Genomic DNA, 27,909 nt, shown 5'->3' with positions numbered 1-27,909 from the left:
CGATCATTTAAGCTGAAAGATAAATTCTTGAAAACCAAAGTCATGAAACTAGAGGTAAGGAGATGGAAAAAAAAGCATTTTGGAAACTTTGAAACAATTTATTCAGTTGTTCTGTACAAGATTAACAGTTTTCATACCACCCCCGCTATCTTCAGCAAGACAGTCCCAACACACACCAAAAAAAAAAAAAAATAATATAATAGTAAACTGCAGCTCTTACACCCGAAAGGAACTGCCATACTAAGTAAGTGCCACAAAAGCGTTGCAAGTTGCCTCGTCAAGGCAGAGATGCCGGACTCCTGGCTCCCCATCAGCTGTCGGGTCTCGGCGTGGTTCTGCCTTGCTGCGACCCTGCTCCATCCCATTCACTCATTCATTATAGCATGTAAAGGAAAAAAAAAAAATCCCACAGAATTTCCACCAAATAAACATTTCCCTGAGGCAAGAGGCTTCGCTAAATTCCTAGAAGGAGGGCATTCTGCTCTGGCCACACACACGGGGGCTTCCCAGCAGAAGCATTCAAGTGAAAGCAAAGAGAGGGAGTAGAACTAGTACCTCGAGTCACTCGCTGAGAGTCCCTTATCCTGCCAGGTGTTGGAACGCTCTTTCAGCTCCCATGGGAAGTTGAAGGTGCAAAGTACCTCTCAGGATTAGGCCTTCAACGGGAACCATGCGACATCCACTGCTCAGAGTCCATCCACCACTGCTGTGCTTAGTTTTAATAACACAAGTTCTGTCTTTGGCTCTTTTGCTACAACCTAGGTATTTTCTGTAAACAAATTTTAAATCTGAGCTGCATTATTTTTTTTTATTTTTTTTTTTAAATACAAACAATGCACTGATCTTGGGAAATTACGTATCAGCTCAAATTGAAAACAGTCCGTCTTGGACCTTACGAAAAATGGGGAAAACTAAAGCAGATATTTGCTGGTACACTCAGAGTCAGCATCCTTCCCCAAAGCTCAAGAAGGAAGGCTGCAAGCTTTTGTTTGAAATACCAGTAAAGTCTAGACGGATCAGCGCTACTACTGCACGAATCAGATGTGGCTGTGGGGGCCTGAGAAGAGGCAGAACTGGGGGAAGAGCAGAAAATCACAACCCATAAAGCTCAGGTGGAACTGCAGCCTGCCCTTAGCTACGCACAGAACGAAAGGGCGTGCTCAGGAGAAGTATTTAGATCAAAGAGTTAAAAAAATTAAAAAGACACACCCCAATTCTAGATGGTCCCCGTTCCTGCAGCTGTGACAAGCACATGATCCTAGTGCAGAAATCCTCGAAGAGAGCAATATTATTCTCTGGAATTCATTTGACTACTCGTGACCTCGGCTAACCTAGATCATTCCCTCTGCCCACCAAAGAGATGGTAACTGTCGACCCTAGGAAAGAATGGCTTTAGGGGAGGGTCTGGAACCCGCTTGCACAAACTCAGATAAGAACTGGTGCTCTTGCTGGATTTGGTACTGTGTTCACAGTCACCAAGACACCACTGAAGTCCAGACAGTGCAGCTTTTTTTTTTGATGTGCAACCATAAAAAGCTCTATTAAATAAAACAGAATACATTTTAAATACAGAATGATTAAAAAAGGGTTGAGGAGCACACAAAATAGGGCTGAAATGTGTGTCACTAGTCCATTCTTGCTCCACCATAAAAGGCACTGGAATTATGTCTTCCTATACATGTGACATGCTGAGAAGTGTCCCATTCAATCCAATGCATTCGATGGTAATGAGGATAAAACTGAGCAGGAGGAAAAAAATCCGAAATCCAAAAGAAGTAGAATTCTCGAAGTCAATGACTGCATCTAAAAATGTCTCTCTAAAGAGTCTTCCTTCTCCTCCAGAGGGGAACATCAGGCGGCTCATTAGATTCGCCACACAGGAAATGTTAAGTCCTCCAATTAACTGTAGCACAGTTTTATAGTACAATTGAAAAGTTAGTCAAACGTCTTCAGAAAGCACTGGCAGTGCTAGAATTATCCAAGTAAATCCAAAGCAGAAGAAAGAAGCACCTTTCATACCCTCCACTGGGAGCCCATGGAGGTAACTGGACTTGGAGGTACTTGGCAGATACAGACACAGGTGGATGGGGACCTGCTGGGAGAAAGCTGAGCCACCCGTGTCTCCCTGCGAGTTCTAGCTCCTGCCAGTGCCAGGGAATGCGTCAAGGGCAGCAGCAATAAAACAGTGCTACAAAATGCTTCTCTCATTAGGGCATGGCTCAAGGTGGCCCTCTGAGTGGGGCTTAGCTCCAAAAGCCTCTGAGCAAACGCACCAATGAGTTCCTCATCGCAGTTCAGTCTCTCCAGTTGTTGTGAGGAAAAAAAACAAACAAAAAACAACACAACAAAAAAAAGACACAGCCGGTATCCAAAGTTCCTCTTGGTTTTATCCTATGTGTGCTCTAGCTCCCCTCCTTGCAGATGTCACAACTTGCGCTGCTGTGCATTGGACCCTTTGCCATGAAGCTGAGAAGCATCTGAAAGAGAATAAAAGCAAGTGGGAAGGGGGTTCGGCACCAGCTCCACGGAGCTGTGTGCAGCTGAGGCAGCCAGGTCGCCCCGCACAGAAAGACCTACTTTTCCCTTCCAGCACTAAGGAATCAGGGGGTAAGAGGGTGCGCTCCGAGACATCTCACAACTGGGAGCAGCCCAGTTGTGCCTCTGCACATGAGTAAGGGTCAGGGGGAAGCACTGAGGGTCTCCTGCGGCTTCCCAGTAAAACCACCATGCCATAGATTCAGGTTGCTGGTTGACTAGCTAGCCTACGCTCTTCTCTAAAAGCCACCCTACCATGTCTCCCCATCTAGGAAATCAGAAATACATGGTACTTGCTGCCTGGCATCTAAAGGTGGTTTGAAATAACAACGTTAGTACACCTTTGCCATTGCAATAAAGGCTTCAGGTGCCCACTGATAGCAACAGAAACCACAGGAATCTAACCACTGAAGTAAGAGAAAGGAGCAGACGCGGAGGGAAAAGAGAAAAGGCACTGAAGAGAGAAAAAGGAAGGAAGTTTAAGGAAGCAGAAACTTTCCAGGAGCAATTAGAGCTACCATCAGACTACGATGAAGAAATGAGTGTACTGAGATGCGCAGTAAAGCAGCAGCAGCACCGAGCAGCATAGCAACAGCTTCTTCTCCAGGACAAGGACACTTCATTCCATGCAGGAGCCCAGTCCCAGCATGTTGTGTTTCCAAAAGCGAGCAGTTAGAACCATGGCCACAGCACCAGCACGCAGGCACCTCCACTGGCAAACGCAGCAGTGACAACACACAAGCAAGTACTGGATGCGCCTTGCTCAGACGCTTTGTGATGAATGCTGGTATAAGCACTTTTACTTAAGACATCGATGTTTTCTTGCATTTGTAGCAACCTCCCAACACACCAGAGTCCTCGCAGCTTTCAGACAGCAATGCAGCTGCGGCCGTCTGCTTATACAGCCAGCCCCAGTTGATGCCACAAAACAACTTAATACATTTTAAGATTATGGTGCTCACTTAAATATCTACTGTTGTCTTCTACAAAACACCGTAACTGGTACCATTCCCAGGCTCAATCTCCAATCTTTATGTGAAAACACCAAGTGAGGAAGCAGGTCCCTGCTGAAGCTGGTCAGTTTTTCTTCACTTATTCCTAGTCCTCTTTTGTCTGCTCACAGCTTCTGGCACTACGTCCTGCTTAAGAGCAGCAATCCATCAAAACATTCTTTTCTTATAAGCCCTAAAAGCAACAGTGAAGTAACCCGCTCTAAATTCCCTCAAGTAACAGGACAGAGAGCTCCTTCTCAGTGACACAGAATGCATTTCACAACCCATGTTGAAACCGAAATCAATCATCTTGCTCTTCATTAACTGTGAATTTACAAACAGGAAGAGTCTGTCACACCAGCAATCACTGCTAGTACTTTCTTCTTCGGCTCTAACACATTGGGATGGCATAACAGCCCCGCACAGACAAACTTCAGCAAAAGCAGCAAAGACAACAAATTCTTTGAATTTTCACTTTCTGCAGCAAACGAGCACTGTGCTCAACAGCTAAGGGCATTTTACCCCACAACTGCTACAGGAAGCCCCAAGAAGATGTGCAGATAACCTGCTGGAGTAACGGCCTCGGCACCACAACATCAGGGTAGCACATCCTCTCCTAAATCAGGCTCGTATTGCCTAGTATGGCAATGACAACAGGAGCAGGAACTAAGACAGTGACACCGCACCGCACCGAAGTACTAAAGAAAGCAGAAATAACCATTACCAATGGGATGAGGAACTCCCTGAAGCAGAGAAGCCCCATCTGCTGGCCCTGCATTTCAATTTTCTGAATGCTGCATGGATCCCCCTTACTTCTCTCCTTCCTCCACAGCGCTACCATATTTACATACGCTCACAGCCCATCAGGCAGGACTCCATTTACGAGCAGAGAAGGCGTTCTTCAGAAATCTCTTCATTTATGCATTGCTTCTGCCCGCATCAAACTGGGGCAGGAACAGGCTTAACTGCAAAATCATCACGTTGTCAACACCAAGCAAAGCAGTCTCTATTTATCCTACAAACTTGTCGTGAAGGAGATGCAGGCAATTAGCTCAGTGCCCCAGACGCAAGACATTCTGGTTTGACACATTTTATATAGGTCACACCAGTAACAAAACTCCACAGAGCCCAGAATATTCATTCCTGGGCAGTCCTGGTAGACTCTGCATAAACACGCACAGCTTTAATCCTGGCAGGATAATTCTTCACCACGACGCAAGCAGCCAAGCTGAGCACCTCCAGGAACCAACACTTGCTATAAGCACCGAGGGCTCATCATTCCAGAAACGCGCAAGTTTGGCCTGGCTAAACTAAACAGGAAAGGACACAGAGCTACGCCTCGCTTTGTACCTCAGGGAGGCTGCGGGCTGTGGTGATGACCGCACCGGTCAGACAACGTGGACAACCATTTTGCTTTCGCCCCTAGAGGAAGTATCTGCTGAGCTACAGGATGAGTCAGGACGCAGGAGACAAACATGACCGTCTGACAAGTTACCTGGCAAACTTTGCGGTAAATGAGTGGACAGGGCAGAATGTGGGAGTGGCGCTGCATGGTGGGGGCTGGAGTGCAAGCCAGCTAGAAGACCTAGAGAGAAAAACAAAGAAAGGAGAGGGGGGAAAAAAAAAAAAAAGAACAAATACACATCGAAGACAGAAACAAGCAGAGGAGCTGCAGCAGTTAGCCTATAGCTCAGCTTCCAACCATTGGGACTTCTGGGCTGGCTATAGGGATGTGCCCAAGGTTCTCCAAATGCAACTGCTGGAGATATAAATGCATGAACTATAGCACAAAGCAATAGCAAGAGAGATGGGTTGGTCTGCAATGGGTTAACACAGCAGAGCATTGGTGTTCTTGTTATCTGACAGCACAGGCACAAGTAACACACACATGCGTGACCAGGAGGATACTCACTGTGGCCAAGGCCATGGTGGAAAGTTCCTGGAGCAGGTCCCGTAACTATTGCATCCTTTGATACTCCTGCTTTTGGGGAGGAGTCTGAAGTGAAGGAGATGACATGAAGAGGGAAAGAATGAATAGGAGAGATAATACCTAATGGGGTGGTGCTCAGGGCAGCTGGCAGCTTTGGATTGCTGGACTTGTAGGAAGGAGCCAGTACACTTAAGGAGGAAGAATTCGTTAGCAGCACAGCTCCACTAGTTCCTTTCTGAAAAGCAAGAGAAAAGGTCGGTCAGGAGTATGAAAACCAAGGCAGAGCATCATTCATACGTAAAGAAGAACTGCAAAACATGGAGTGCTCAAGAATTCCTCCAGCAAAAAGTGCCCTCCCAGCCAGGGCCCAAGAGCTGCCAACTCCTGAGGTCATCTGGAGGTGCCCAGGACGCTAACAATCCTGCTGCTGGATGCTACACTCTTCTAAATGTGACCGTACTGACTTTCCCTCTGTTGTTCCCTTACCCTGGAACTGTGCCTCCATTAGGCGGAGGAACAGCTTACACCTTGCCTGTCAGTTCCAGGCAGGACGCTTCCTACTCGCTTCTAGCAGCATATCGCTGCTGACAACTCAAGCACTAAGGTTTGCTGCATCCCTGCGCCCAAGAATGTTATTTGAGATCTCTCTCGTGGAGGGAGACACCACTGGGGAATGCTTTTCAGCTCTATGTCTCAGTAACACACAAGGTACAACGGGCTGAAGCAGTACATGTCTTTCAGGCCCGTTTAAATATACTCATTTAATTGCCCAGCTCTTTCCGCATGCCACAAAAGGCAGCAGGTATGAGCAGCCAGCAACAAATTAACACAACAGCGTTAGGAACAATTACTTTTTTGCTAGAGATTACAATTAAGGCCCTTATACCGTTAAGTACAATAGCTGAATAATACAAGTCTGTATAGGTAACCCAGGAGTCCTTCATGAGACGTTATATCCCAATGAACTGTTTTGCTTAGTTGTTACTTTAAGCTGAAAATGAAAGCTTGGATTCTGGAGTGCAAGCCCATGGCAAAAGCCAGGACTTCCTAGCCTAAGCAGCCAAGATCCAGACAGTCATTCAAGAATTTCAGGAAATTCTTTTGAAGTCATCACTTTACAGCAGGTCTGCACTAGTCAGGAGATAGCCTGACACAGTGCTCTGCATTCTCCTGGCTTTAGGGTAGGCCAGCACAGCCCTGCTTACCGGCACAGAGGTAGAAGATGCGGTGCTGCTAACAACAGCTGGCTTTAGGGAGGAGGTCAGCAATTTGGCCACCCCTTGAGTGCCCCCACTAGAATCTCCGTTTGAACCTCCAGGAGGTGCCACCAGAGTCAACTTCTGTGAAACGGGCGTCTTCTTCACCGAGGAGCTTGAGGACGGGCGGCTGGACGCCTGGCCCGAGGAAGGGGTCTGCACACTGGGCAGCAAGCTCCCAGAGGAGCAGCCCTGGTTTGCAGAAGCTCCAGACGAGGAGCTGCTGGAAGAAGCCCCATGTTTGGAGAGGGATCCAGAAACGAAGGGCGATTTGTAAGATTGTCCTGAAGAGCTAGAGCCGCTCGAGTGCTTTCCTGTGTAGCTGAGAGATGACGAGGATGAGCCTGGGCTCTTGTGGGAGCTGCCAGAGTTTTGGGTGCTGCCAGGTGATGCAGAGGAATGGAAGCTCTGAGCTTTGGTTGATGACTTGACCTGCTGGAGGAGGGAGCGTTGGGGCAGTGGGGAGGACGACTTGGGATTCTGCAGTTTGACAAACGGAGCCGGGGAGGAGAAAGTTTTCTGTATCTGGCTGCCTGAGTGAAAGACCTTCACCTGAGAACCCGGTGCTGGGGTGGAGGTCTGAGGCCCATGGCTTGGCCGGACCAGGCCGTGGTGTTTCTGTTTAGCCTGGTGCGTATCAGGAAGGATTTTGCTGGGGGAGGCTTGGCAGGAGAGCTCTTTGTAATTAGAGTTCTCTGTCTTTTTGTCTTGAGAAGGCTGGCCCAATGCCAGGGCCTGCTCAGCCAGGAAATTTAGAGGAGACTGGAGGGAACCAGAGGATGATGTAGGGGAAGGGTTGGACTTTGGAAATGTCCTCTTCTCCTCTGAGGATGCAAGAGTTGGGATCTTCTCTGGTGGAGCTTTTGGAGCTCCAGGAAGAGTAAAGTCAGGGCTCCCTCCTGCTCTGCTGTTCAGCACAGCCAGTTCCTTAGAGACGGCTTCGAGGGAGGAAGTGGGGTTATGAATTAAGTCTTCATCCAAAGAGTCATCCATGAAGGTAGCAGGAGTGCCAGTGCTGCTGGCTGCTTGGGCTGTCCCAAGGGACAAGAGTTCTCTGGTTTGGGCACTGATGCCCAGAGCTCCTCCCTGGGGCTCCGAAGACAGAGCTAAGGTGCTGCTTGAGTGCATCGAAGGAACAGAAACCGACACCTTTTTATCTGGCTTGCAGGAAGATTCCTGGAACAAAAAATCACAGGAGGAGGCAGAGTCAGAACAGAATCAGGGTTTACTGCTGAAAAGGGAAGGTTCTTGATTTGGGCATAAAAGGCAGAATAGGCATGTTCTGTGCCTGCCGACCCTCCGACTGCCACTGCCATCAATTTTAGCTGCTGTTGTAGTTGTTTTTTCAAGCCCAGTACTGACTAGAGCTATTTCACAGTACAACTTCCTTATACCTAATGTATAGATACAAGGCTCAAATATAGGATTTAAAATGGCAGACACTTGACTCTTGGCATATGTCAAACACAAGAAACAGAAAACAATGAACTCACCTTCACTTTCACCTTAGTAGGAGCTATAACTTTCTTCTTCGCCCTGTTTTGAGGGAGACAAAAGAAACATAGCTCACTGAATGCCCACAGGGAAGCATCCAATTAGGGAGCACACTTGGGCCCTGTTAATGATGATCCACTGAGTCTTTTGCAAAGAACTGAGGGAACAGAGGCAGCATCGCAGGTTGCTAGGATTCAAAACTGTATGACATTTGGTTGCTGCTCTAGGAAGCCCCGACTCCCACACAGGGGAATGAATTAGGGAGCGGAGCAGAGTCCTGAAATGGTAGCAGAGCAGTGAAAGCACCAAACAGACACATGCTGCGCTGGCTGCAGGGCCAGGAGCTACAGGAACCCACTACTGACCTAACTACCGCAATACCCAGAGAGAAACTGATACCGAGACTGTTTGGGAGAAAAGTTACACATTTATTTTCCCAGAAGAAGTCAAGGATGCAAAAGCATCTGACAAATTCACTGCAAATAGATCATTTGGTCCAGTCAGATGCAACCTCTGGTACAAGACATCCCTGAACTGCCAGAACGGCTGAGGGAAGGATGACTCTACACTCTGTTTCATATTCTTTCTCGCACTTCCCCTCGCTTATCCAGTGCCAAGATCGGGACTGTCTGTCAAACAGACATCAGCCTAAGTCCATCTGTTATAGACTGCCAGCAAGATCCATGAGACCCTTTGGCATTAAAGCACCTGCCCAGCTGGATTCCGATGGCTCTCTTGGTTTGCCACCCACCAGCCTGTTTCACCCGTCTTCACTAGCCTGAGCTCATTGTACCCCTCCTTTAACCAGGCAACAAGAAAGAGGGAATCCAGAATCCAGTAAGGACCGACTGAACAGGCAGCAATAATCACAGGGCTGGCATTACACTCCATTTTACCTTGATCTGCCTCCCAGGGACTAGCACAGAGGCCTGACTCCAGTCTGTTGAACAAGGCCAGGAGGCAACCTGGAAAAGTTCTTATCTTTGAGCTTGCTGTAAGGCTAAAGCACCTCAGGAAGGCTGTCAGGGGGAGATGTCACACACAAACAACTACTTCTCCCTAGACCTCCCCAAATGAAGCAGCGCCAAACTATCTGATGGGAGCCAAGCAAGCTCAGGAGCTCCTGCACGATCCACCCAGGCCCCAGGGAACGGAGTTCACCAGTTATCACTCCAAAGGAATGCTGCACGATACTCACAGGACTGATGTGAGGTGTCCGTGTACACGCCTGCTCTCCTTAAACAGTGTCCTAAGAAGGGAAGAGAGCAATGAGAAGTGATATCCAGCAAGACCCAGTAGAGCAGCTGGGATCACTGGAGACAGAGCTGCACAGTACAGCAGGGGACTTAGTGAAATTAAAACCACAGAGAGAAAACAAGTATTCATCCCTTTTCCAGGATGTATTCATCCCTTTTCCAAGTATTCATCCCTTTTCCCTGATTCCCCCACACAATTCCCTCTCTGGGGAGCTATGCTTGTAGGCGCTGGAAAGGCCATTAAGGCAGTTGTTGGACAACAACCAAGGAAAAAGCTCTGTCAGCTTAAAAAGCTGACAGCCAACTGGAGAGGCAATACAATCACTCAAGCTGGGCGTTACTGCTGCCACAGATCATCCAAGAGCTGGCAGATCACCCAAGAGCTCTTCACCAACTTCAAGAGAGAAAGGTTACCTTCCCCTGCCTCGACGCAGCAATATGGATGAGGAGCTTCACGCGTTGCATGTCCCTGTTGCCTTTGCATCCCCAGCAAATAGCTGAGGTGACTTCTTAAATCAGCACAACCATTTCTGTAACGGTTGATGAACCACAACCAATAAGTAGAGCTTCATCCAAAACACTTTACTACTGAGGCTACATAAACCAGAATCTCACACAAACACTATTTCACCTAAAACAGCTGCCACTCAGCTGCCTGCTTAGATGTGAGAAGCTTATAAATACACCTTCATGCTACTGGCACATGGAATATGCTTCCCACCTGCTATTAACAGCCTGACAAAGACTTGCCATCCTTTTTCTTTTAAAAAGCAAGGTTAAAATAACCTTATATTCTGTTATGGGAATGGATCTAAACTAGAGATGGGACGATTCAGACTGGACGTTAGGAAGAAGTTCTTCATCATGAGGGTGGTGAGACACTGGAACAGGTTGCCCAGAGAGGTGGTGGAAGCCCCATCCCTGGAAGTTTTTAAGGCCAGGCTGGACAGGGCTCTGAGCAACCTGATATAGTGGGAGGTGTCCCTGCCCACAGCAGGGGGGTTGGAACTAGATGATTTTTAGGGTCCCTTCCAACCCTAACAATTCTATGATTCTGTGATAATCACCATCTAGCTCTAACTGAGAAAACAGAATCATGGTAGGGCCTCTCTGAACTCCTACACAAAGTTGCTACTCTGTCCATCTTCAAGTTCCCCGTAAAGATGAACTTCTGTGATCATGATGACAGTGAATAAGCTGACCTGTCCATAAAATTGTTGACAGTTCTCCTAGTGTTGCCAATCCCTCCCCTCCCCTTCTGTGTAGCTGATAATCAGAGAATATCTCAAGTTGTAAGGGACCCATAAGGATCAAGTCCAACTCCATCAAGTCCCAGCAGGAGAAACCATTGCCCTTGAGCCATTGGAAAGCAACCAGGAAAACTGCTTTTATTCAGTCATTCCATAGTTAACTTGACTGGAAGGCCCTCCTACACTGAGTCTGAAAATCTGTATGCCTAAGAACAGTTTCTCCAACAAACTAGGGGGAAAAGATCTTAATTTCCTTTTATTCAAAGAAAAGGGTTTTCCATCATTCAGCTTCCATACACTAAAACAACACACTACAACCATGCACATCACTGTACTTCACGTGCATGTGCAACTGCAGGAAATAGCCATGGACTTTTCCAAAGGGATCTGTAACGTGCTATTCGTACTTACTGCTCTTAAGAACTGGTACCTACCTCTTCCTTTATCCCCTACGAAACCCAAAAAGCAAATTCAGCAGAGAGAAGACAACAACGCTGCCCAGCTCTTTAAATGCAAGGAGAGAGAGATTCCAGCAGTAAGACTGTACAGTTGTCCTTTCTTTAAAACTATTGAGCAAAACAAAGCAGGCCAGAAGCTGATGACAGTCCCAGCAGAACAACCCTCTGCAATTTGTATGCCTCTCTGCAATTGCCAGCTCAATGGCACGGATGATGGAGGGCGTGAAACAGCAGGAAACAGCAGTGAAGACACCAGTTAGGGTAAAGAAAACCACACCAAATTCCTACTTACTCTGCTCTCTGATGTGTCCTGTGCAAGTCCAAAGCCCCTAAAACTTTCTGCTTTGCTTTCTTTGGGAATACTCTAGGGTCTAGGGAAGAATTCCCAAAGTGTCTGAAAAATGTATCCTTCCTGAGACAGATTACAAAGTGATCCTTTGTAATACAGATTCAAGAAACCACAGGCCAGTCAGAGTCAGCTTCACCTCAGTCCCAGTTCTACCCTGCAACTTATCACAGCCAGTGGCGTCCATCAGAGGTCAATACGGGGGCCAAGACTACTCAGCATTCTCATTTACAACCTGGACTGCGCAGCACGGACTGCGCTCTCAGTAAGTTTGAGGGTGATACAAAAACGGAGGGAAGCAGGAGAATACGTTAGAGGGCAGGGCTGCCATTCACAGGGACCTGGACAGGCTGGAGAAAGGAGCCAACAGAAACCTCATGAAGTTCAACAAAGACAAAATGCAAAGTCCTGCAGCTGGGATGGAATAACCTCACACAGCAACGCAGGCTGGGGGCCAATGGGCTATATGTATGTAGCAGCCTTGCGGAAAAGGACTTGGGGGTCCTGGTGGACAACGTGAACATGAGCCATTGCTGCAAGGGTGTACTGCTGAGAGCTAACCATATACTGGCAGGTATTAGCAAGAGCACAGCCAGCAGTTCAAAGGCTTATTCCCCTCTGTTTAGCATTTGTGAGGTCACATCTGGATAGAGCACCCAGCTTCAGTGTCCCCACAATACAAGAGAGATGTTGACAAACTGGAGACAGTCCAGAGCCACTAAGAGGGCTGAGGAACAGGGACACATGACATACAAGGAGAGGAGGAGGGAACTGGATTTGCTTAGCCTGGAAAATTAGAAGACCAAGAAGGGATCTAATGGCAACTTTCCACTAACTAAAGAGTTGGGGGGGGCGGGGGGGGGGGGAGCAGGAAGCCACGAAGAAGATGGAGCCAGACCTTTCTCAAAGGTGCACAGTAAAAAGCAAAAAGAGGGAACATTCAGTTCAGTGCAGCAAGGGGAATTCTGATTGGATATAAGGAGAAAAGATTTCATGAAGAGTGATTAAGTACCAGAACAGGGGCCCAGAGATGCTGTGGTAATCTCCATCCTTGGAGATGTCCAAAACTCCACAGGACAAGGCCCTGAGCACTCTCAGCTAACTTAGAAGCTGGCCGTTCTTTGAGCAGGGACAGGACTAATGACCTTCCGAGGTCCCTTAGGACAAGGAATCCCTGGAGTACAACTCGATGCTTGCTCACCTGGCCTGCATCCAGCCTTTTGGCCAAAGGGGCTTCACCTCTCCATCTAGGAAGGTCTTCACATAATCCTCTAGAGACTGAGCCTTATTCTTGTCAAGGTCATAACCATCCAACTTAATCTTCACCAAGTGGCAAAGCAGCTCCCTGAAGAACAGGAAGATTTCAAATACAGTTACGTGGATTAACTTTCCTGGTTGGAGGTCATTCTGTTTATCCGGGGATGGATAAATACGCCAAGACACGCCTGGCTCTGTGTAACACCTCGCTAATAAAACTGACCCTGCGCTGCCTCTGCAAGAAAGAGGAAGGGAAAGGCACGTTCCTCGCTCTGTGTGTGCATGCACATGTATGCGCAAGGGGAGAAAAGCCTTGTTACCCCTTCCCATTTCAACTTCCTGACACAGCAGCAGTACTAAACCAGTGCCAGAATTACAGGCATTGTTAACAACTGCAGAACTGAACCTCTCTGCAGACCTTTGTGCCGAGCGGCAACGAGATGGCAGGAAGTAAAGCTTGCTTTGTCCTAAATGAATCAGCTGTCTACGGAGCAGCACCCCAGTTTGATACAGAATAAGATGAAGACAACAGTGTGACTGATTCTCATTTTATCCTTTGTCCCTCTCCCCTTCACCCAGCACTCTCTTTCTCCGTCAGACCCCTGGGTGCCAGGGCCAGCAATCCCCATTTCCTGTAACTGCTTTCACAGCCAGAATCTGGTCTCATTAAGAGCCTAGTCTGCAGGATTTCAGCAATTCAGCCGAGTTCCTCTTTTCCCAAAGATCTGTCCCTCTCTTTTGGCCTCTGCACAGAGGCTTCTTTGCCCTTCTCTCACAGCTGGCCTGTGCCTGAGATCAGCTTAGTTTTGCAATTTATATAAGGGTGAGATTAATAAATGCAATAGTGGCTTCGATAAACAGCAAATTGTGCTGCAATCCTCCAAGCTGACTTTTACTACAGATGATCAGCACTGCTCTGAAAACAAGACACAAATACTGAAATGCTTCACTTCCAACTGTATAGAATAAGACAAGTCACAGGTTCACTTAATTTCTAAATTATGCAAACCTGATTTCATCATTCCACTGAAATTTCTTGCGTGGTCCCATGACGCGCTTCCCTCCCTTTTCTTCATCCTCATCATCATCAGAACAAACTCGATCTCGCTGTTCTTTGTCTTTTTCCTCCTCCAGAATCCTAAAATGGAAGCAGAGATAAGGTGGAAGTTATTGTCATGGAGATTCAATGATAGGATTAAGTATCTCTGAACAACACCGTTCAGAGGTCTCAATAGTCAGTGATAACACACGCATGGCATGAGGAAATCTCTTGCTTTGGGTGCAAGCTGATCTAAGTGCTCAAGATTAAGAAATCTCCCAATATTGTCTGATAGAGACCACAGGACTAATCGAGCCTGACTGTTCTCAGACTGCCATGTTCCTAAACACATGCCCACACAGAAGTGAAACACTTCAGCCAAGTTCTGGTCCCACCAATGCTGCTGTAGTTGGCATCGCCATAGACAGCACAAAGAACACACACAGTTGAATCAGGCCAATTAACGCCTGCCAGCAATTTTTGGCTACAGAACAAAACTAGGTGATAAAAGAGAGCAGTATACAGGTCACAGAGAGCCTGCTGAAAAGAGCTACAGATGCCTAACAAGCAAACAAGGAGCTTACTTGGCAAACTTGGCCTGAGTGTGGACTTGGCATTCATCCTGGTACTTGGCCATCTGCTCTGGCATGGCCTTTCCAATGGCTTCCTTCAGCTTCTGTAGCGGTTCCTTCAATCGGCCACCCTGGAGCACAGCACAGAACAGACTCAAGTTCCACATGGTGTCTTCCAGCTGAGATGCCCAAATCTGTCAGGTCGAGACCTGGCCAGTTCCGAATCCACACCACCAGATGTGGTGCCTGAACCATGCTCAGTGGAGGACACCACCACGTTAGGGACAATACCCGTGCTCTGGAGATCAGGGGTAACATGCACAGGAGACAGGGCTGTGCTGCCAGGTTCACTCACCTGCTCGTAGAGATAAAGCTTACGGGCTCGCTTGACCAGAGTGTCCTTACTGCAGGGGAAGAAAGCAGCCAGGTGGGCGTACACCCCTGACCGCATTTGGTTGTTCAGCTCCCGGGTCTGCAGCTCGATGCTGAGGAACAAGACAAACACAGCGTTGGCCACGGACCTGCCAGGGGTTCTCCAAGCAACATAAACGCAACTCTGATGCCACCCGGGAGCTGGAGGCAGGCAGAGAGGGACAAAGTACCAGCCAAACTACATGATGGTTCTTTAGATTTTTAGAATCAACAGACTCAAGCCCTTTATCCCAAACTACGCCTTTTAATCTAGTTTCAGAATGTCTGGAAAAGGAGAAAAAGGATGTCAGCAGTCCCATTAATTCTGCAGTTCTTCCTGGCAGTTGAAGCGCAGCAGTGTCAGGCAATGAAATGAGAGGTACACACTGCTTACGTCAGAGACTATGGCAGTCAAAGACAGGATAATATAGAATCATACTTTATTCCTTGGGCTTGAACTTGCTTCCCAGTGAGTTGGTTAGAGAGGTCAGTGTGTGCCAAACCCATCTACGCAGTTATATATAACTTAAGAGATCAGCTTTTTAAGCCACATCTCAGTGTCAATAAGAAGTGTAAAAACCCCTAACTGATTCTACAGCAAAGTCATACAAATCTATTTAAATCACTTCTTGACGTGGTTAAAGTTATCAGCTTGACAACAGATTAGCACTGTTTGTGCAGTCAGCACTGGAATACTGAAAGGTGGTAATCACCACTCAAAACGAGAGGAAAACAGACTCCTAAACTTCCCCTCAGCAATTCCCTTCAAGTGCCTTCATAAACCTTAATGAAATTAAAGCCTCTGTGTCAGTATTATTACACTGCGATGATCACAAAGCTGTGTGCATTCATCAGCCTTCTCCAGGCACTTGAAGAAGAATGAAGCCATTATCAACAGCTGTGTGAAGCAACACTGGCATTCAGTAATGGGGGGACTCAAAAACACAGAGCAGTAATGGAGTTCCTCCAGTTTGCAAAGAAAACCAATTGAACACAGCAGCCTTATCCCAGTTATAAAATATTCCATGTAGCATACAACTTAAATAGCAAAGAACACACCTGACATCTCTGACAGGGAAAGACTTACTGTTCTTGTATCAAGCTACAATCATGGGTCAAGTGGCCAAATTTAAGTACACAGGTATCAAGCATCATTTTGAGAACAGGAGGCCTGGACACATCCCTTCCAATCTTATCCTACCTTAGTTATATACATCATATTTCAACTGAAAGGCATTTCTAGGAGACTTTCGTGTTATCCTAGGCATGTTCTGCATTGAGGATCTGTATAAGGACAGCCCCCCTCCAACTCCTGCTAAACCTGCCCCTGAATTCAGCAAAAATGCTCTGCCTAATATTCTCCTTTCCCACTCTTCTCTCCTGGAGGCACTTACTCCAGTATGATGTTGTTGATATCCTGAGTGAAGAATCTCTGTTTGCCTTCTCCCTCTGCAGCTCTGGCAGCCTGGGAATGAGCAAATATCACAAGTCATCATCAGTTCACAGATACAGACCGGCACAAGCAATCAGGTTGTTTTTTTTTTTTTTTAAACCACTTCAGAAATACCCTAAAACAAGGCACAGGTTTATTCCACCAAACTCTGCACCAGCTACCTGCTGTAGACAGGCTAAAAGCTGCCACGATTGACAGAGAGAAGGGAGACTGTGTCCTCTCCTCTTACACATCCTCAGTTCAACTCCAACCCTGCCTTCTGAACTGGTACCATCATGTCCTGCCCACAGACCTTCCCATTCTGGATTCACCTGTCCAGATGTACTAGAGTTACCGCTCTGGAGTGAAGATTCCTCCATTTCACGGGACAGAGGAGATGGCTTGGTGGCAACTGGCTTCTTTGGCATGGGGAGAAGGGACAGTTGTAGGGCATGGTTTTAGCTTCACAGCAGAGCTGTTAGATTGAGCAATATGAGCATAGAGCTTGTCGCTGGAACCAGAAAGGTCATCCTAGTCACATTTAATGAGGGTCAGGGATACTTATCACCAGGCTTTGTAGACCAATCTGGACACTAAACCAAGAAACCAATAGAAAAAGTAGCAGCCACAGGGAATATGTTATTTCCAGTCAACACCGTGGAAACTAAAAAAAATTAAAAAAAAAAAATCCTGTCCAGGAAGCTTCCTGAGCTATGACTACAGCACACACAACACTGCCCAAAAATCACACCCATGAAAAATATGTCCAGCGGGAAAATAATTCCAAGAGATGAACAAGATAGTAGAAAATTGCCAAGAGCTTTCAGTCTCTTCTGAGTGGGGATGTAAACAAAACTGGGACTTACCACAAGGCACCACATCAACTTAGTGATTCCTTGCATGGAAAAGGAGACCAGGAGAGAAAGGCATGATTTTGAAATACCCTGATTTAACACTCCAAGGTTGAGGCGATTAATTTATGCCCAGAAGGTGTACATTCCTCCCTGTCAGCAGCAGGTCACAGACAGCTGGAAATATCAAATAAGGCAGCTCAATGCTAAATAGAATCCTCAACAGGAAAATTCTTTTAGGAAGGAGAGAGCTAAAGTCAGATCTGTTCAAGTAGAAGAGGAAATGCCTGGAGGCTCCATTTAACCCAGGAGATGCTCCACCTGCTGGGATGGAAGAGACCTGGCTCCCAGGCAGAGGTATAGCACCTCTCGATTCCCACCTGCAACAGAGTTCATGTCCCAAAATCCTAACTGACCCAGAGGCTTCAATTTCTTAAATCTTGTATTTCTCCTCCTTGGTTTCTTTTCTTAACGTACACAGTCCAGCAACAAGAGACACAGCAGCAGGAAAATCTAAGCAGGAAAATCTGTGGGGAGTCTGCTATTACAGACTACAGACTACAACAGAGATTGCAGCAACATAACAATTCACTTGGTATCATGGGAGCCTCCATAATAATCTCCTTTACTTCAGATATAGTTCAGAAACAGCTGTTTCAGTGTTTTCTGTTAACAGCCTCAATAGAAAATAGAAACATCCATGAAGAGCCCATTCCTTTTATCAGCTGTAGCAATACTTTCCTCAGCTCCTCCTGCACTTCCATCTGCTCACCATCACTAGACACACTTAAAATTTCTCAGCAGAACAGAGTTATCTTTAACAGCAGCTTATCTTTAGAAACAGGAGTTATTAAGAGATGCTTAAGTAACAGGTGCTCTAAATTGATGCACCCCAGCAGGCAGAACACACATCACTGCAGAAGTCTAAGAACACTGTTTCCAACTTAAAATCAGTGTTTAAAAACAAGACTAGTAGCAGAAACAAAACACCTCAGCATTTACCAACAGGCTGGTGGTGACGGCCCTCAGCCCAGAGGAACCCCACAGCCAGTCTGAGAGCGCATTTCTCTGCCAGGCCAGGAGAGGGATCCTGACCAGCACCTGACACTTTCCCAAGGCATCTCCAGAACAGACCGACCCAAAGCGCATCCCAACATTTGGGAGAAGATGGGCGAGTTCCACAGGAGTCCAGCTGCAGGAGCAGCTACTGCTGAAAAGACCTGCGATCACCCTTCTAGAAATTAATATATTCCGCTCCCTAAATGGTGCCCAACACTGAGATGTTAAAGACAGGTAAAGAAACCAAATCACCAGTGATGCAGCTCCAATGTGGGAGATGCCAAATTGTACCCATGCTTCAGTGAAGGCATCTGCCTGTGTGTGACATGGGAAACCGTTCTAACAAATCCTCAGGCTCCATCTACAGAGCTTTACCTGCCTTCTCACGCTGTAGAACAGGTGATGCTTTCCAGCTTATTTTACACAGTGCATGCCACTTCCCAGATGCTGTCCTTGACCATCACAGCACATTAAAAGGATTATGGTGGAATTTGTCCTTCAGCCTTATTAGTTCACATTTTAAGTTCATTCATCTTAAGTTAACTTTGGAAATCACCTCTTGCATCAGGTCCACACTTTGCCAAGAGAAGTAAAGGAGCCGTACTGACAGGGCTGATACTGAGTGTTACATTCAGCAGGTAACAAGGCCAAGGACTTTGACACTACCTGACATCCGTCCCTTCAAGAAAGCGACTTGGCCATAAGGGAAAACTGGGTGACCCAAAGGGTTGGCCCCACGTGGCACCCCAAAACTCCCCCACTAGAGACTGCTCAGTCTCTGGGAGAAGCCGCACAATCCCTGCAGAGCTGTCCCCCCTCCGGGAATCACACAATCCTCCTGCCCTGCAAGGAACTGCCGTACCTGAGCCAGTTCTTTGATGCGTTTCTCCAAAGGGGCTGGCAGGCCTTCAGGAAGGGATGGTGGCTGCTTGAAATCCTGCTCCAAGCCCATCCCAAGGGGATCACTCCCATCCTCCACCTCAGGAAAGGGACTGCCTTCCGGGGATTCGCTCAGGAGCCGCTCCAGGTCCAGGTCCGTTAATGAGTCCATGGCTGTCGCTGCCTGGAGCAGGTCATTATCACTGGCGTGGCCAAAGAGCGAGAGCAAAGGGTCAGTCATCGCCTCCGCCTCCCGTGGGGCTGGAGCTTCTGACGGTGAAGGAGTCGCTGCTTTCTGCTCTTCATCTTTTTTCTTCTGAGCATCCTTCTCCTTTTGAAACTTCTTCAGCATCTCCTTGACACTAAGAGCTCCAGAGTATTTCTTCTTCTTTTTCTCTTTACTTGCATTTAATGCTGTAAAGCTGTAAACAAAGTACGGAGAAGGAAATGGAACTGGAGTGAATACAAAATGAAGGGGAAGGGAGGAGGATGCCTTCATCCCAGCTCACTTCAGCCATATGCACCAATCCCCTGGAAACTCTTAGTGCTTTCAACAATTGCACCAGGAAAAATATTCTATTGCCTCTCAACGTCCTGCTGCTTCTTCAGCTTGCAGAAGAGAAGGCTGTTCCTCCCTCACTGCAGGGAGATGACAGAGCTTAAACTGTCTCCACCGAGCCATGCTCTTATTTACCTATGTGCATTATTCCAACAAGGAAGACTGGGAAACACACGAAGTGTGGAGACACTGAAACAAGAGAGAGTTTGCGTGACAGCACCTTGACGCTTTTTGCCTATTACAATCAGGAGAGCAAATGCCTCTTCCTTACTTGCTATGATGGAATCATACACTGACAGTACCATGTCAGGCATGTGGTTTGGAATTGCTCAAAAGCAACGCAGGAAAAAGGAAATCCAGAAGAGCACATACAGGAAGAAGGAAAAAAGTAGGAGGAAAAATGTAGGAAAAGAGACAGAGGCAACAGATACATTGAAACAGAGAGGCCAGGCAGTCCAAAGCAAGGACAGAGCAACAGAACAAGAAGAATAACCACCCAGGTTTACAGCCCAAAGGGAGAGAAGCTATAAAAAAACCTGAGCACTCACCCAAGAAATACGTTGGGCAGGAGCACAAACAATTCCCCAGCAAGTTCACTCACAGCCTTCTAACCTCTTCCTCCCTGCCAGCCTGACACTCATACAGCTCTGAGTTCACATCCTTCCTGCCTGCCTTTCCTCCCCCAACTTTGCCCCAAGGGTCGTTATCCTTCTCTTCAGCCTCTCCAATATCTTCCAAACCACCAGTGACTCACCAGAGCACCAAGAAACACCAACATTTCAGCTCGCTCTGCCCCTCTCTGCTCGGACACTCTTGCTGTGGAGCTCTGATCCTGCCCTCATCGTCAGCCACCTTTTTACCTCCCACTTTGGAAGGAACAGGCTTTTACCCGGTGGTGTTTATGCAGCACACTCTCAAGCCACTCCCCACTGCAACAGGTACTACTGCAGCAAAACAAATGCCACCTATAACCCTGAAGCAAGGAGCCGAGCAGTAAGCATTCCCTCCCGCTCCTTACCCAGCTTTTGGGAACTTGGACTTCTTGGATTTCTTTTCCTTGTCGTAAGAATCATCTTTCTTCTTCTTCTTCAGTTTTTCACCTCCATCTTTCAACTTCCGCTTCTGGAGAGGGTTTAAAGCAAGTCAGAATCAAAGCGTCTCCTGCTTACGGACAATGGGAGGTGAAGGGATGCCCAGTGCTCCTGCTCTTTCCCCTTTCAGCTCCCTTTATGAAAATGGACCGTTGGGTGACAAGGGGCTGCTGTCACCTCTACTCGAGGAACAAGGCAGCCCCAGCAGTCTCATCCATGCCAGACGTGCTTCATTTTACTATCAAATACGAGGACAGCACGGGATCTCAAGTGCTCATCCCCATTTTGTCCACACCAATTCACAAATCTCTCCCTACTTTGAATGCCAATACATTTTCCTGCAGCAAACCCCCCGAGCTCTAACAGAGGAAATCATCAAGAAAGCTGCCTTGCTGACCTTGGGACACTTCTTCTTCTTCTCTTTAACATAGTCATCTTCCGATTCAGATGCTTGCCGGAATTGCAGTGTTCCTGAGTTGATGTAAAACCCTCCATACTTTGTAGTAAGAGAAGCTGGAACAAGCTCATCGTACTGGAAATAACAGAGGATACTCTATTGGCACTGTAAGCTTTCTTACTTTAGTCTGTAGCTGAGCTGCCTGGGGAATGGAGTGGGACTTGTGGTCCCCCAAGAACAGACGGGGCTGCGCACTCGCCTGCTAACCAGCCTTCTCCTGCCATGCAGTTCATAGAATGGTTTCAGTTGGAAGGGACCTTGAAGATCAGCTCATTCCACACCCCCTGCCCTGGGCAGGGACACCTCCCACCACACCAGGTTGCTTCAAGCCCCCTCCAACCTGCCCTTGACCACCTCCAGGGATGGGGCAGCCACAGCTTCTCTGGGCAACCTGGGCCAGGGGCTCACCACCCTCACAGCAAAGAACTTCTTCCTCAGATCTCATCTCAATCTCCCCTCTTTCAGTTTAAAACCATTACCCCTCATCCTACCACTACATGCCCTTGTAAAAAGTCCCTCCCCAACTTCCCTGTAGCCCCCTTCAGATACTGGAAGGGGCTCTAAGGTCTCCCCGGAGCCTTCTCTTCTCCAGGCTGAACAACCCAAATGCTCTCAGCCTGTCATCATAGGAAAGGTGCTCCAGCCCTCTGGTCCTCTTTGTGGCCCTAAGGTTGCCCTAGGAGCTCTCGTTCCCCAGCCCTGGTACACTCCTGGCTCACACCCACTTCAGGTGCTCCCCAAGTGCCAGATCAGCCCCCCCGGCAGCTGCCTGCCACCACCCTCACTCCTGCCCCAGTACTCACCGCTTCAGAATTATCGATGAAGGAGTCAGACTCGTCGTATCCATACCCCATGTCAATCAAGTCCTGAATACGGTCCTTTCTACGTCTCTTGCCACCCTAAACAATAGAAGATTGACAGTGTGTTCATCTTTCTTTTCCAGTTACCACGGGGATGGCCCCAATACAGGACACTGACATTGGCTCCACTACAGAAAAGAGAATGAGATCTTTTTTGCTGCTACCAGCAGCAGAACCAAACTAGTGTTAGCTCCCAGCAGACTGTAATCTCAGGATATTGTTTTAAGCCTCGTCACATGGAACCAAAAACGGTGCAGCCAAATGAAACAAAGCGCTGACCTGCCAGACAGGCTGACTTTGTGCCAGTAGATGTTACGTTGAATTGGGTCTGCACCCCTTCAACATTCCTGCCAGTGCAGAGAGGGTTTGTTCTTCCACACCTTCTACACAGTCAGTACAAACTCGGTACTACACACAACAAACATAGATGCAGTGCATTAAGGTGACCCATAGGTGACTTCTATCACAAGACAATACAGCAACTCGCTCTCCGAAAGTGCTAATTGTCAAACATAATGTAGTTTTATTGCCATCTACAGAAGTAAAGTGAAAAGAAGAACAGAAAGGAAATGGGTAAGACAGATCTGCGCCTCTCATGTTAACCCAGCACGTTACCCAATACTGTCCTCAGGGCAGCAGACTCACTACTGCACCGTACTTAGAGACTTGACAGATTACATTGTGCCACAGCCACAAGGCCTAGAAATCAGTTTTTGCTTAAGAAAATTAAATTTTCTAAGTGCTGTGGTTTAACCCCAGCCAGCAACTAGGGGCATGCAGCCGCTCTCTCACTCCCTGCTCCCCCAGCAGGGTGGGGAAAGAAGAAGGAGAAAGGGAGTAAAGGAAAAAACCTTGTGGGTCGAGATACAGACAGCTTAATAGAACAATATCAGAAAAGGAAAATAACAATAATAATAATAATAATAATGGTAAGAGAATATACAAAATAAAGTGATACAACACAAGCCACTCACACCACCCCATGATGGATTGCCCGTCCCATCCCAAGCAGCGATTGTAGATCCCTGCCCCTCAGCAAACCCCCATTTATACACTAAGCGTGATGTGTGCGATACAGAATATTCCGTTGCCCAGCTTGTCACGTCTGTGCTCCCTCTCAGCTTCTACTGGAAGCTGAAAAAGTCCTTGACTAATGTAAACATCACTTAGCAGCAACTAAGCCAATACATGTTATCAGCGTTATTCTCATACTAAATCCAAACCACAGCAGCTACTAGAAAGAAAATTAGCGCTATCCCAGCTGAAACTGGGACAATAAATTACAGTAAGTTATTTGCCACTACAAGTGAGAACGCAATTCACTTTAATGAGACTCATCTGATTTAAGAACGTATCTGAACTATTTTTGTGAACCACAGCCCTGAGACAGAAAAGGAACATTGAAAACAGCACCTTCCAGCCAAGATAAAGGACTGCAGGAGAATAGGAAAATAAGAGCCAATGACCATTAAATACTACTGGTTGAGAGCTGAACAGCATTACCCGTTCTAAGGTATAACATAATATAAAGAAAAACTTACATATTTTTCTTCAAACTTCCTAGCAAGGGCCTCCACTTTATGCCTTTCCTTTTCGTCATCATTAAAGGGATCAGCAGGGTCTCTCTTCTGTAGTAATAAAAGAGACAAAAACATCAGAATCAATTTTTCACGTTGCCACCAAACCCCCACGCATGAAACCTATCAGGACAGGCAGAAGCTCAGAGGAATCAACCTTTAGTACAGCATTTAGTACAGTGCTGTTCAATACCTTCATCAATGACACAGGCAGTGGGATCAAGGGTACCCTCAGCAAGTCTGTGGATGATACCAAGCTGAATGGTGCAGTTGACACACCTGAGGGATGGGATGTCATCCAGAGGGACCTGGACAGGCTGGAGAAGTGGGTCTGAGTGAACTTCATGAGGTTCAACAAGGCCAAGTGCAGGATTCTACTCCTGGGTCATGTCAACCCCTGGTCCCAGCACAGGCTGGGGATGAAGGGATGGAGAGCAGCCCTGAGGAGAAGGGGTTGGGGGTGTTGGTGGACGAGAAGCTCAACACGAGCTGGCAATGCGCGCTGGCAGCCCAGAAACCCCCCGCAGCCTGGGCTGCATCCCCAGCAGCGTGGGCAGCAGGGTGAGGGGGGGATTCTGCCCCTCTGCTCCGCTCTGGGAGACCCCCCTGCAGTGCTGCCTCCAGCTGTGGGGCACCAACAGCAGAAGGACAGGGAGCTGTTGGAGCGGGGCCAGAGGAGGCCCCGGAGATGCTGGGAGGGCTGGAGCCCCTCTGCTGTGAAGACAAGCTGAGAGAGTTGGGGGGGTTCAGCCTGGAGAAGAGAAGGCTCCGGGGAGACTTTATTGTGCCTTTTCAATACTTAAAGGGGCCTTATAAGAAAGATGGGGAGGAACTTTTTAGGAGGGCCTCTTGCAGGCCCCCAGGACAAGGGGGAAGGGTTCTAAATTAAAAGAGGGGAGATTTAGATTAGATATAAGGAAGAAACTGTTTACGCTGAGGGGAGTGAAACACTGGCCCAGGTTGTCCACAAAGATGTTGGATGCTCCATCCCTGGACACATTCAAGATCAGGTTGAATAGGGCTCTGAGCAACCTGGTCTAGTTGAAGATGTCCCTTCCCATGGCAGGGGACGTTGGTCTGGATGGCCTTTAAAGGTCCCTTCCAACCCAAACCATTCTGTGATTCTGAGATTGTCTCTAGGTTTTGGGTGCTCTCGCAGCTAGTTCTGGACCTGTCTCTGCTTCTCCCAACTCTCAAAACAAAAAACACCAAACCCCAAAAAGCAGCATGAACTGCTAAACAGTTCTAGAGAGCAACAGGAAAAATGAGAATAATCCAATCAACTTTCTTTTCATAGAAAAACACCCATAATACAAAGTCTAGATGCTACACAAGTTTGAATGCCATTTTATCCTGAGAAATGGCTTTCAACAGGTAAACAGAATTGCCAGGCAACACCTGGAAGTACACAAGAAGTATCCCAAGCACTAAGGTGGAAATAGTCACCTGCAGTAGAGCAGGGTCCCCAAAAAGATGCAGCCACATATCGTAGAAGCATCCCTCCTTTTGATGCTCTTTGGAAAAGAGCTGCTCGCAGCTGCTAGCCTAAGCCAGGGACCAGAAATCCCTTTAGATCAAGCAATTCAGAACTAAACAGGCATTACATCCTACATTCTGCCACCAAAAGAGTGGCACATCACCCTTCTGACGTGAAATTCAAGCCAAGGCAAAGGAGTGCAACAGTGTGGTCCAACAACCAGAACCCCTGCCTGGATGACTGTTCTCCTGCCTGCGGGACGCCTGACCACGCTCCTTCCGCCCCTCGACAACTCACAGCAAACACAGAGCCACCTCTCAAAACAGCAACACTGAAAAAGCCTTTGAAATCTTCAGATACGACACAGGCCACGAGAACACGCTTACCTTGTCTCCGGAAGAACCACCTTTTACTTTCCCTCGACAGCTCTTCAGAAGATCTGGGTAGAAAAATTCTGGACAACGTTTGTGATCTGGCTCGAAGAGAGTGAGTGTGATTCGAACAGCTGTGGCAGCTGGTTCAGAGTCCTGGGGCTGTTCTCCATCGTCTTTCCGAGACCTTTTCAAGAAGCTGCTGCTCAGTGGACCATGGAGAGTGGTGAACGAAACCCTGTGGGGCTCGGTCATGGCGACGGCCAAGTCTTACCAGTCCTCATGGCATAGTTCCCATTGCATCAGAAGAGGTCTGCCCCAGCAGCACAGATTTCACCAGCTGGTTAAGGAGAACCGAGGACGTTGGCAGTGGAACAAGTCATTTGATTCTGAAGTTTTCCTGGGAAATGACAAAGGCCTGTGCTGCTAGCACTCGCTGCAATCACTAAAGAAAGACAAAAAGAAGTCAATCCTTGAGACAGAATTCCCTCCAACCTTGGCAGCTTCCCCCCAGTTTCACTTCTGCCAACCCCCAGGTCTCCATCTTCACCCCACACCACCCCATTCCTAACGGCTGAAAGAAACGCCGCCGGCGAGGACACCAAACGGCTGCACCAGACCTGCTGCTTGCAGCTTCCCCGCTGCAGGGAGGCCCGGACACCCCCGTCCCTGTGAGAGCCACCCGGCACCCACGGGGGGCTGAGGGGAGCCCGGGGGCTGGCTGCGCCGCCGGAGGGACCGCAGAGCTGAGGGGGGACCGATCCAGCGGGGCTCGGGGGGGGAACCCAGGCCCTGGGGCTGAGGGGGGGCGGTGGCCGACGGGGCTGAGCGGGAACGGGCCGCGGGGCTGAGGGAACCGGGGCGCCTGCACTAAGGGGGAGCGGGCCGCGGGGTTGAGGGGAGACCGGGGCCCTGGTGCCGCGGGAGGCCACCAGGCGCGCGGGGGCGGCAGCAGAGCGGCGGAGCCGTGGGGGGAGCGGGCCGGACCCCCGCACTCACCACCGCCGCCGCCGCCGCCGCGGCGGGACGCGGCCACCGCCGCCGCCGACTGACTCCCGGGCCCGACTCCGAGCCCCGCTCCCGAGTCACGTGCCGGGGGCGCTGCCCTCGCGCTGAAGCCGCGCACCCCACACCCAATCGGCGGCCACTATCGCGGTCACGCCTCGGAGGAACGGCGCCCTGACAGCTGGACCCACCCACGTGACGAGGGCGGACCTATTCCCGCCGCCGGTACCGCCCCGTCCCAGCAGGCCCCGCGCGGCGGCGAGAAGACGGACGAAGATGGTGGAGGCTACCGGCGGCCGGGCTGCGCCTGGGGAGAGCGGCGGAGGCTCTGCCGAGTCACGGCCGCCTGAGTGCCAGCGAAGCTCGGCGCGCCGGGCCCTGGGGCTCGTTTCCCGGCGCCGCTGTCCCTCGGGGCGCGGCGGGGAGGAGGTGGGAGGGCTGTGTGAGCCGTGGGCCGGGCCGGGGGTTTGAGGGGCGGTACCGGCTGTCCTGGGGCGCTCGGATCCGCTGCCCGGCGTCCCCATCACTTGGGAAGCAGCGCTGGGTAGAGCCTGGGGAAAATCAGCGAGGGGAAGGCTCCTGCCGCGGGGAAGCTGCATTGATCCTGCCCCTCTAGGGCCCGGGAGCGTTTAAAGCAGCTCCGATTTATTGTTAGAACTAAATACAACTTAAGGAACAGGGTGACTATAAGTGGCGACAGAGCAGGGAAGCAGTGGGAGTTGTGACTGAGGCTGTGAGCACTGGGAACCTCGGAGCCCGGGCTGTAGGAGCGTGGAAGGGGGATGATGAACTCTCAGCCTGAGCCCGTTGGGGACCAGTGGGATCCATCCCAGGGCACCGGGAGCTGGCCCATGTCACTGCAGGACACCTTGCCATCATTCGGAGAGTTTGGAGAGGTCCCTTTCGACTGGGAGCTGGCAAACGTCCCAGTTCCCGAGCCGGGTAGGAAGGAAGACTCTGGTCATTACGGGCCAGTTGGTCTTACTTCAGCGCCCATTGAAATCACGGAGGAGGTTGTTTGGGAGTTACTGAAAAACACTTGAGAGACAAGGCAGTCATTGGTCACAGCCAGCATGGGTTAGGAAGGGGAAAGTCCTGCTTAGCCAGCTTAATTTCCTTTTATGACAAGGTATCCTGGGTTGAGAGACACAGGATTAACTTCTCCTTCTCACCGTGGAAGACTGCATAGAAGACTCTAGTGTCTGAATTTGTGAAAATATTTACCTTATAACCAGCTAGGCTAGGTGTTTTCAAGAATGCCAGCTGCAGGGATGAGGAGGAGCGAGACCCAGGCTCTCGACCCGAGCTGCCAACAGGACTATTTCATACCATGAACAGCACATTCAATATAAATCAGGAAGTTTGCTGAGGAGTTCTCTCTCTCTTCCTTGCTGGCTGCCATCCTGAGCACTCCTTGCCCCAGTGCTGGAGCCCTGAGCCCTTCCCTTCCTCCTGAAGCCGCAGCGCTTGCAGTGTCCCACATTTGCTGTCCCCT

The 27,909-nt window shown here is 48.8% G+C and overlaps 1 protein-coding gene across 7 annotated transcripts; it reads right to left on the bottom strand.

Annotated features, from left to right (window-relative positions):
• Window positions 1-83: 83 nt before the first annotated feature.
• On the bottom strand, window positions 84-27,462 carry UBN1 (ubinuclein 1). Of its 7 annotated transcripts, none has more exons than XM_063343759.1 (18): window positions 26,409-27,462; window positions 25,425-25,854; window positions 23,526-23,612; window positions 21,928-22,023; window positions 21,065-21,199; window positions 20,595-20,698; window positions 19,001-19,439; window positions 16,191-16,261; window positions 14,741-14,870; window positions 14,398-14,516; window positions 13,784-13,912; window positions 12,719-12,862; window positions 9,406-9,456; window positions 8,207-8,249; window positions 6,663-7,889; window positions 5,440-5,692; window positions 5,023-5,112; window positions 84-2,477 (listed from the first exon to the last, which is right to left on the bottom strand). In XM_063343759.1, exons 2-18 carry the CDS (start codon window positions 25,662-25,664, stop codon window positions 2,425-2,427), a joined length of 3,411 nt encoding a protein of 1,136 aa, XP_063199829.1. In that variant the 5' UTR covers window positions 25,665-25,854; window positions 26,409-27,462; the 3' UTR covers window positions 84-2,424. The 7 variants fall into 7 exon arrangements, with proteins under 7 accessions (XP_063199829.1, XP_063199832.1, XP_063199831.1 ...); XM_063343762.1 differs by lacking the exon at window positions 26,409-27,462 and adding an exon at window positions 23,755-23,878 and having other exon boundaries at window positions 25,425-25,497; XM_063343761.1 differs by lacking the exon at window positions 5,023-5,112.
• Window positions 27,463-27,909: the final 447 nt, after the last annotated feature.

Source organism: Chroicocephalus ridibundus, chromosome 8, assembly GCF_963924245.1.
Source record: "Chroicocephalus ridibundus chromosome 8, bChrRid1.1, whole genome shotgun sequence".
Taxonomy (NCBI): domain Eukaryota; kingdom Metazoa; phylum Chordata; class Aves; order Charadriiformes; family Laridae; genus Chroicocephalus; species Chroicocephalus ridibundus.
The sequence above is the reverse complement of the archived record's forward strand: the minus strand, read 5'-3'. Positions and strand labels throughout refer to the sequence as shown.

What these genes read in the sequence shown, in the direction of transcription:
- UBN1 (XM_063343759.1), bottom strand. Translation starts at nt 25,664, where the DNA reads ATGACCGAGCCCCACAGGGTTTCGTTCACCACTCTCCATGGTCCACTG. An exon ending in TCATCGATAATTCTGAAGCG is followed by an intron (nt 21,200 to 21,927) that starts GTGAGTACTGGG and finishes TGTTATTTCCAG; the next exon opens with TACGATGAGCTTGTTCCAGC. An exon ending in TTTACCGCAAAGTTTGCCAG is followed by an intron (nt 2,478 to 5,022) that starts GTAACTTGTCAG and finishes ATTCTCTTTCAG; the next exon opens with ATGCTTCTCAGCTTCATGGC.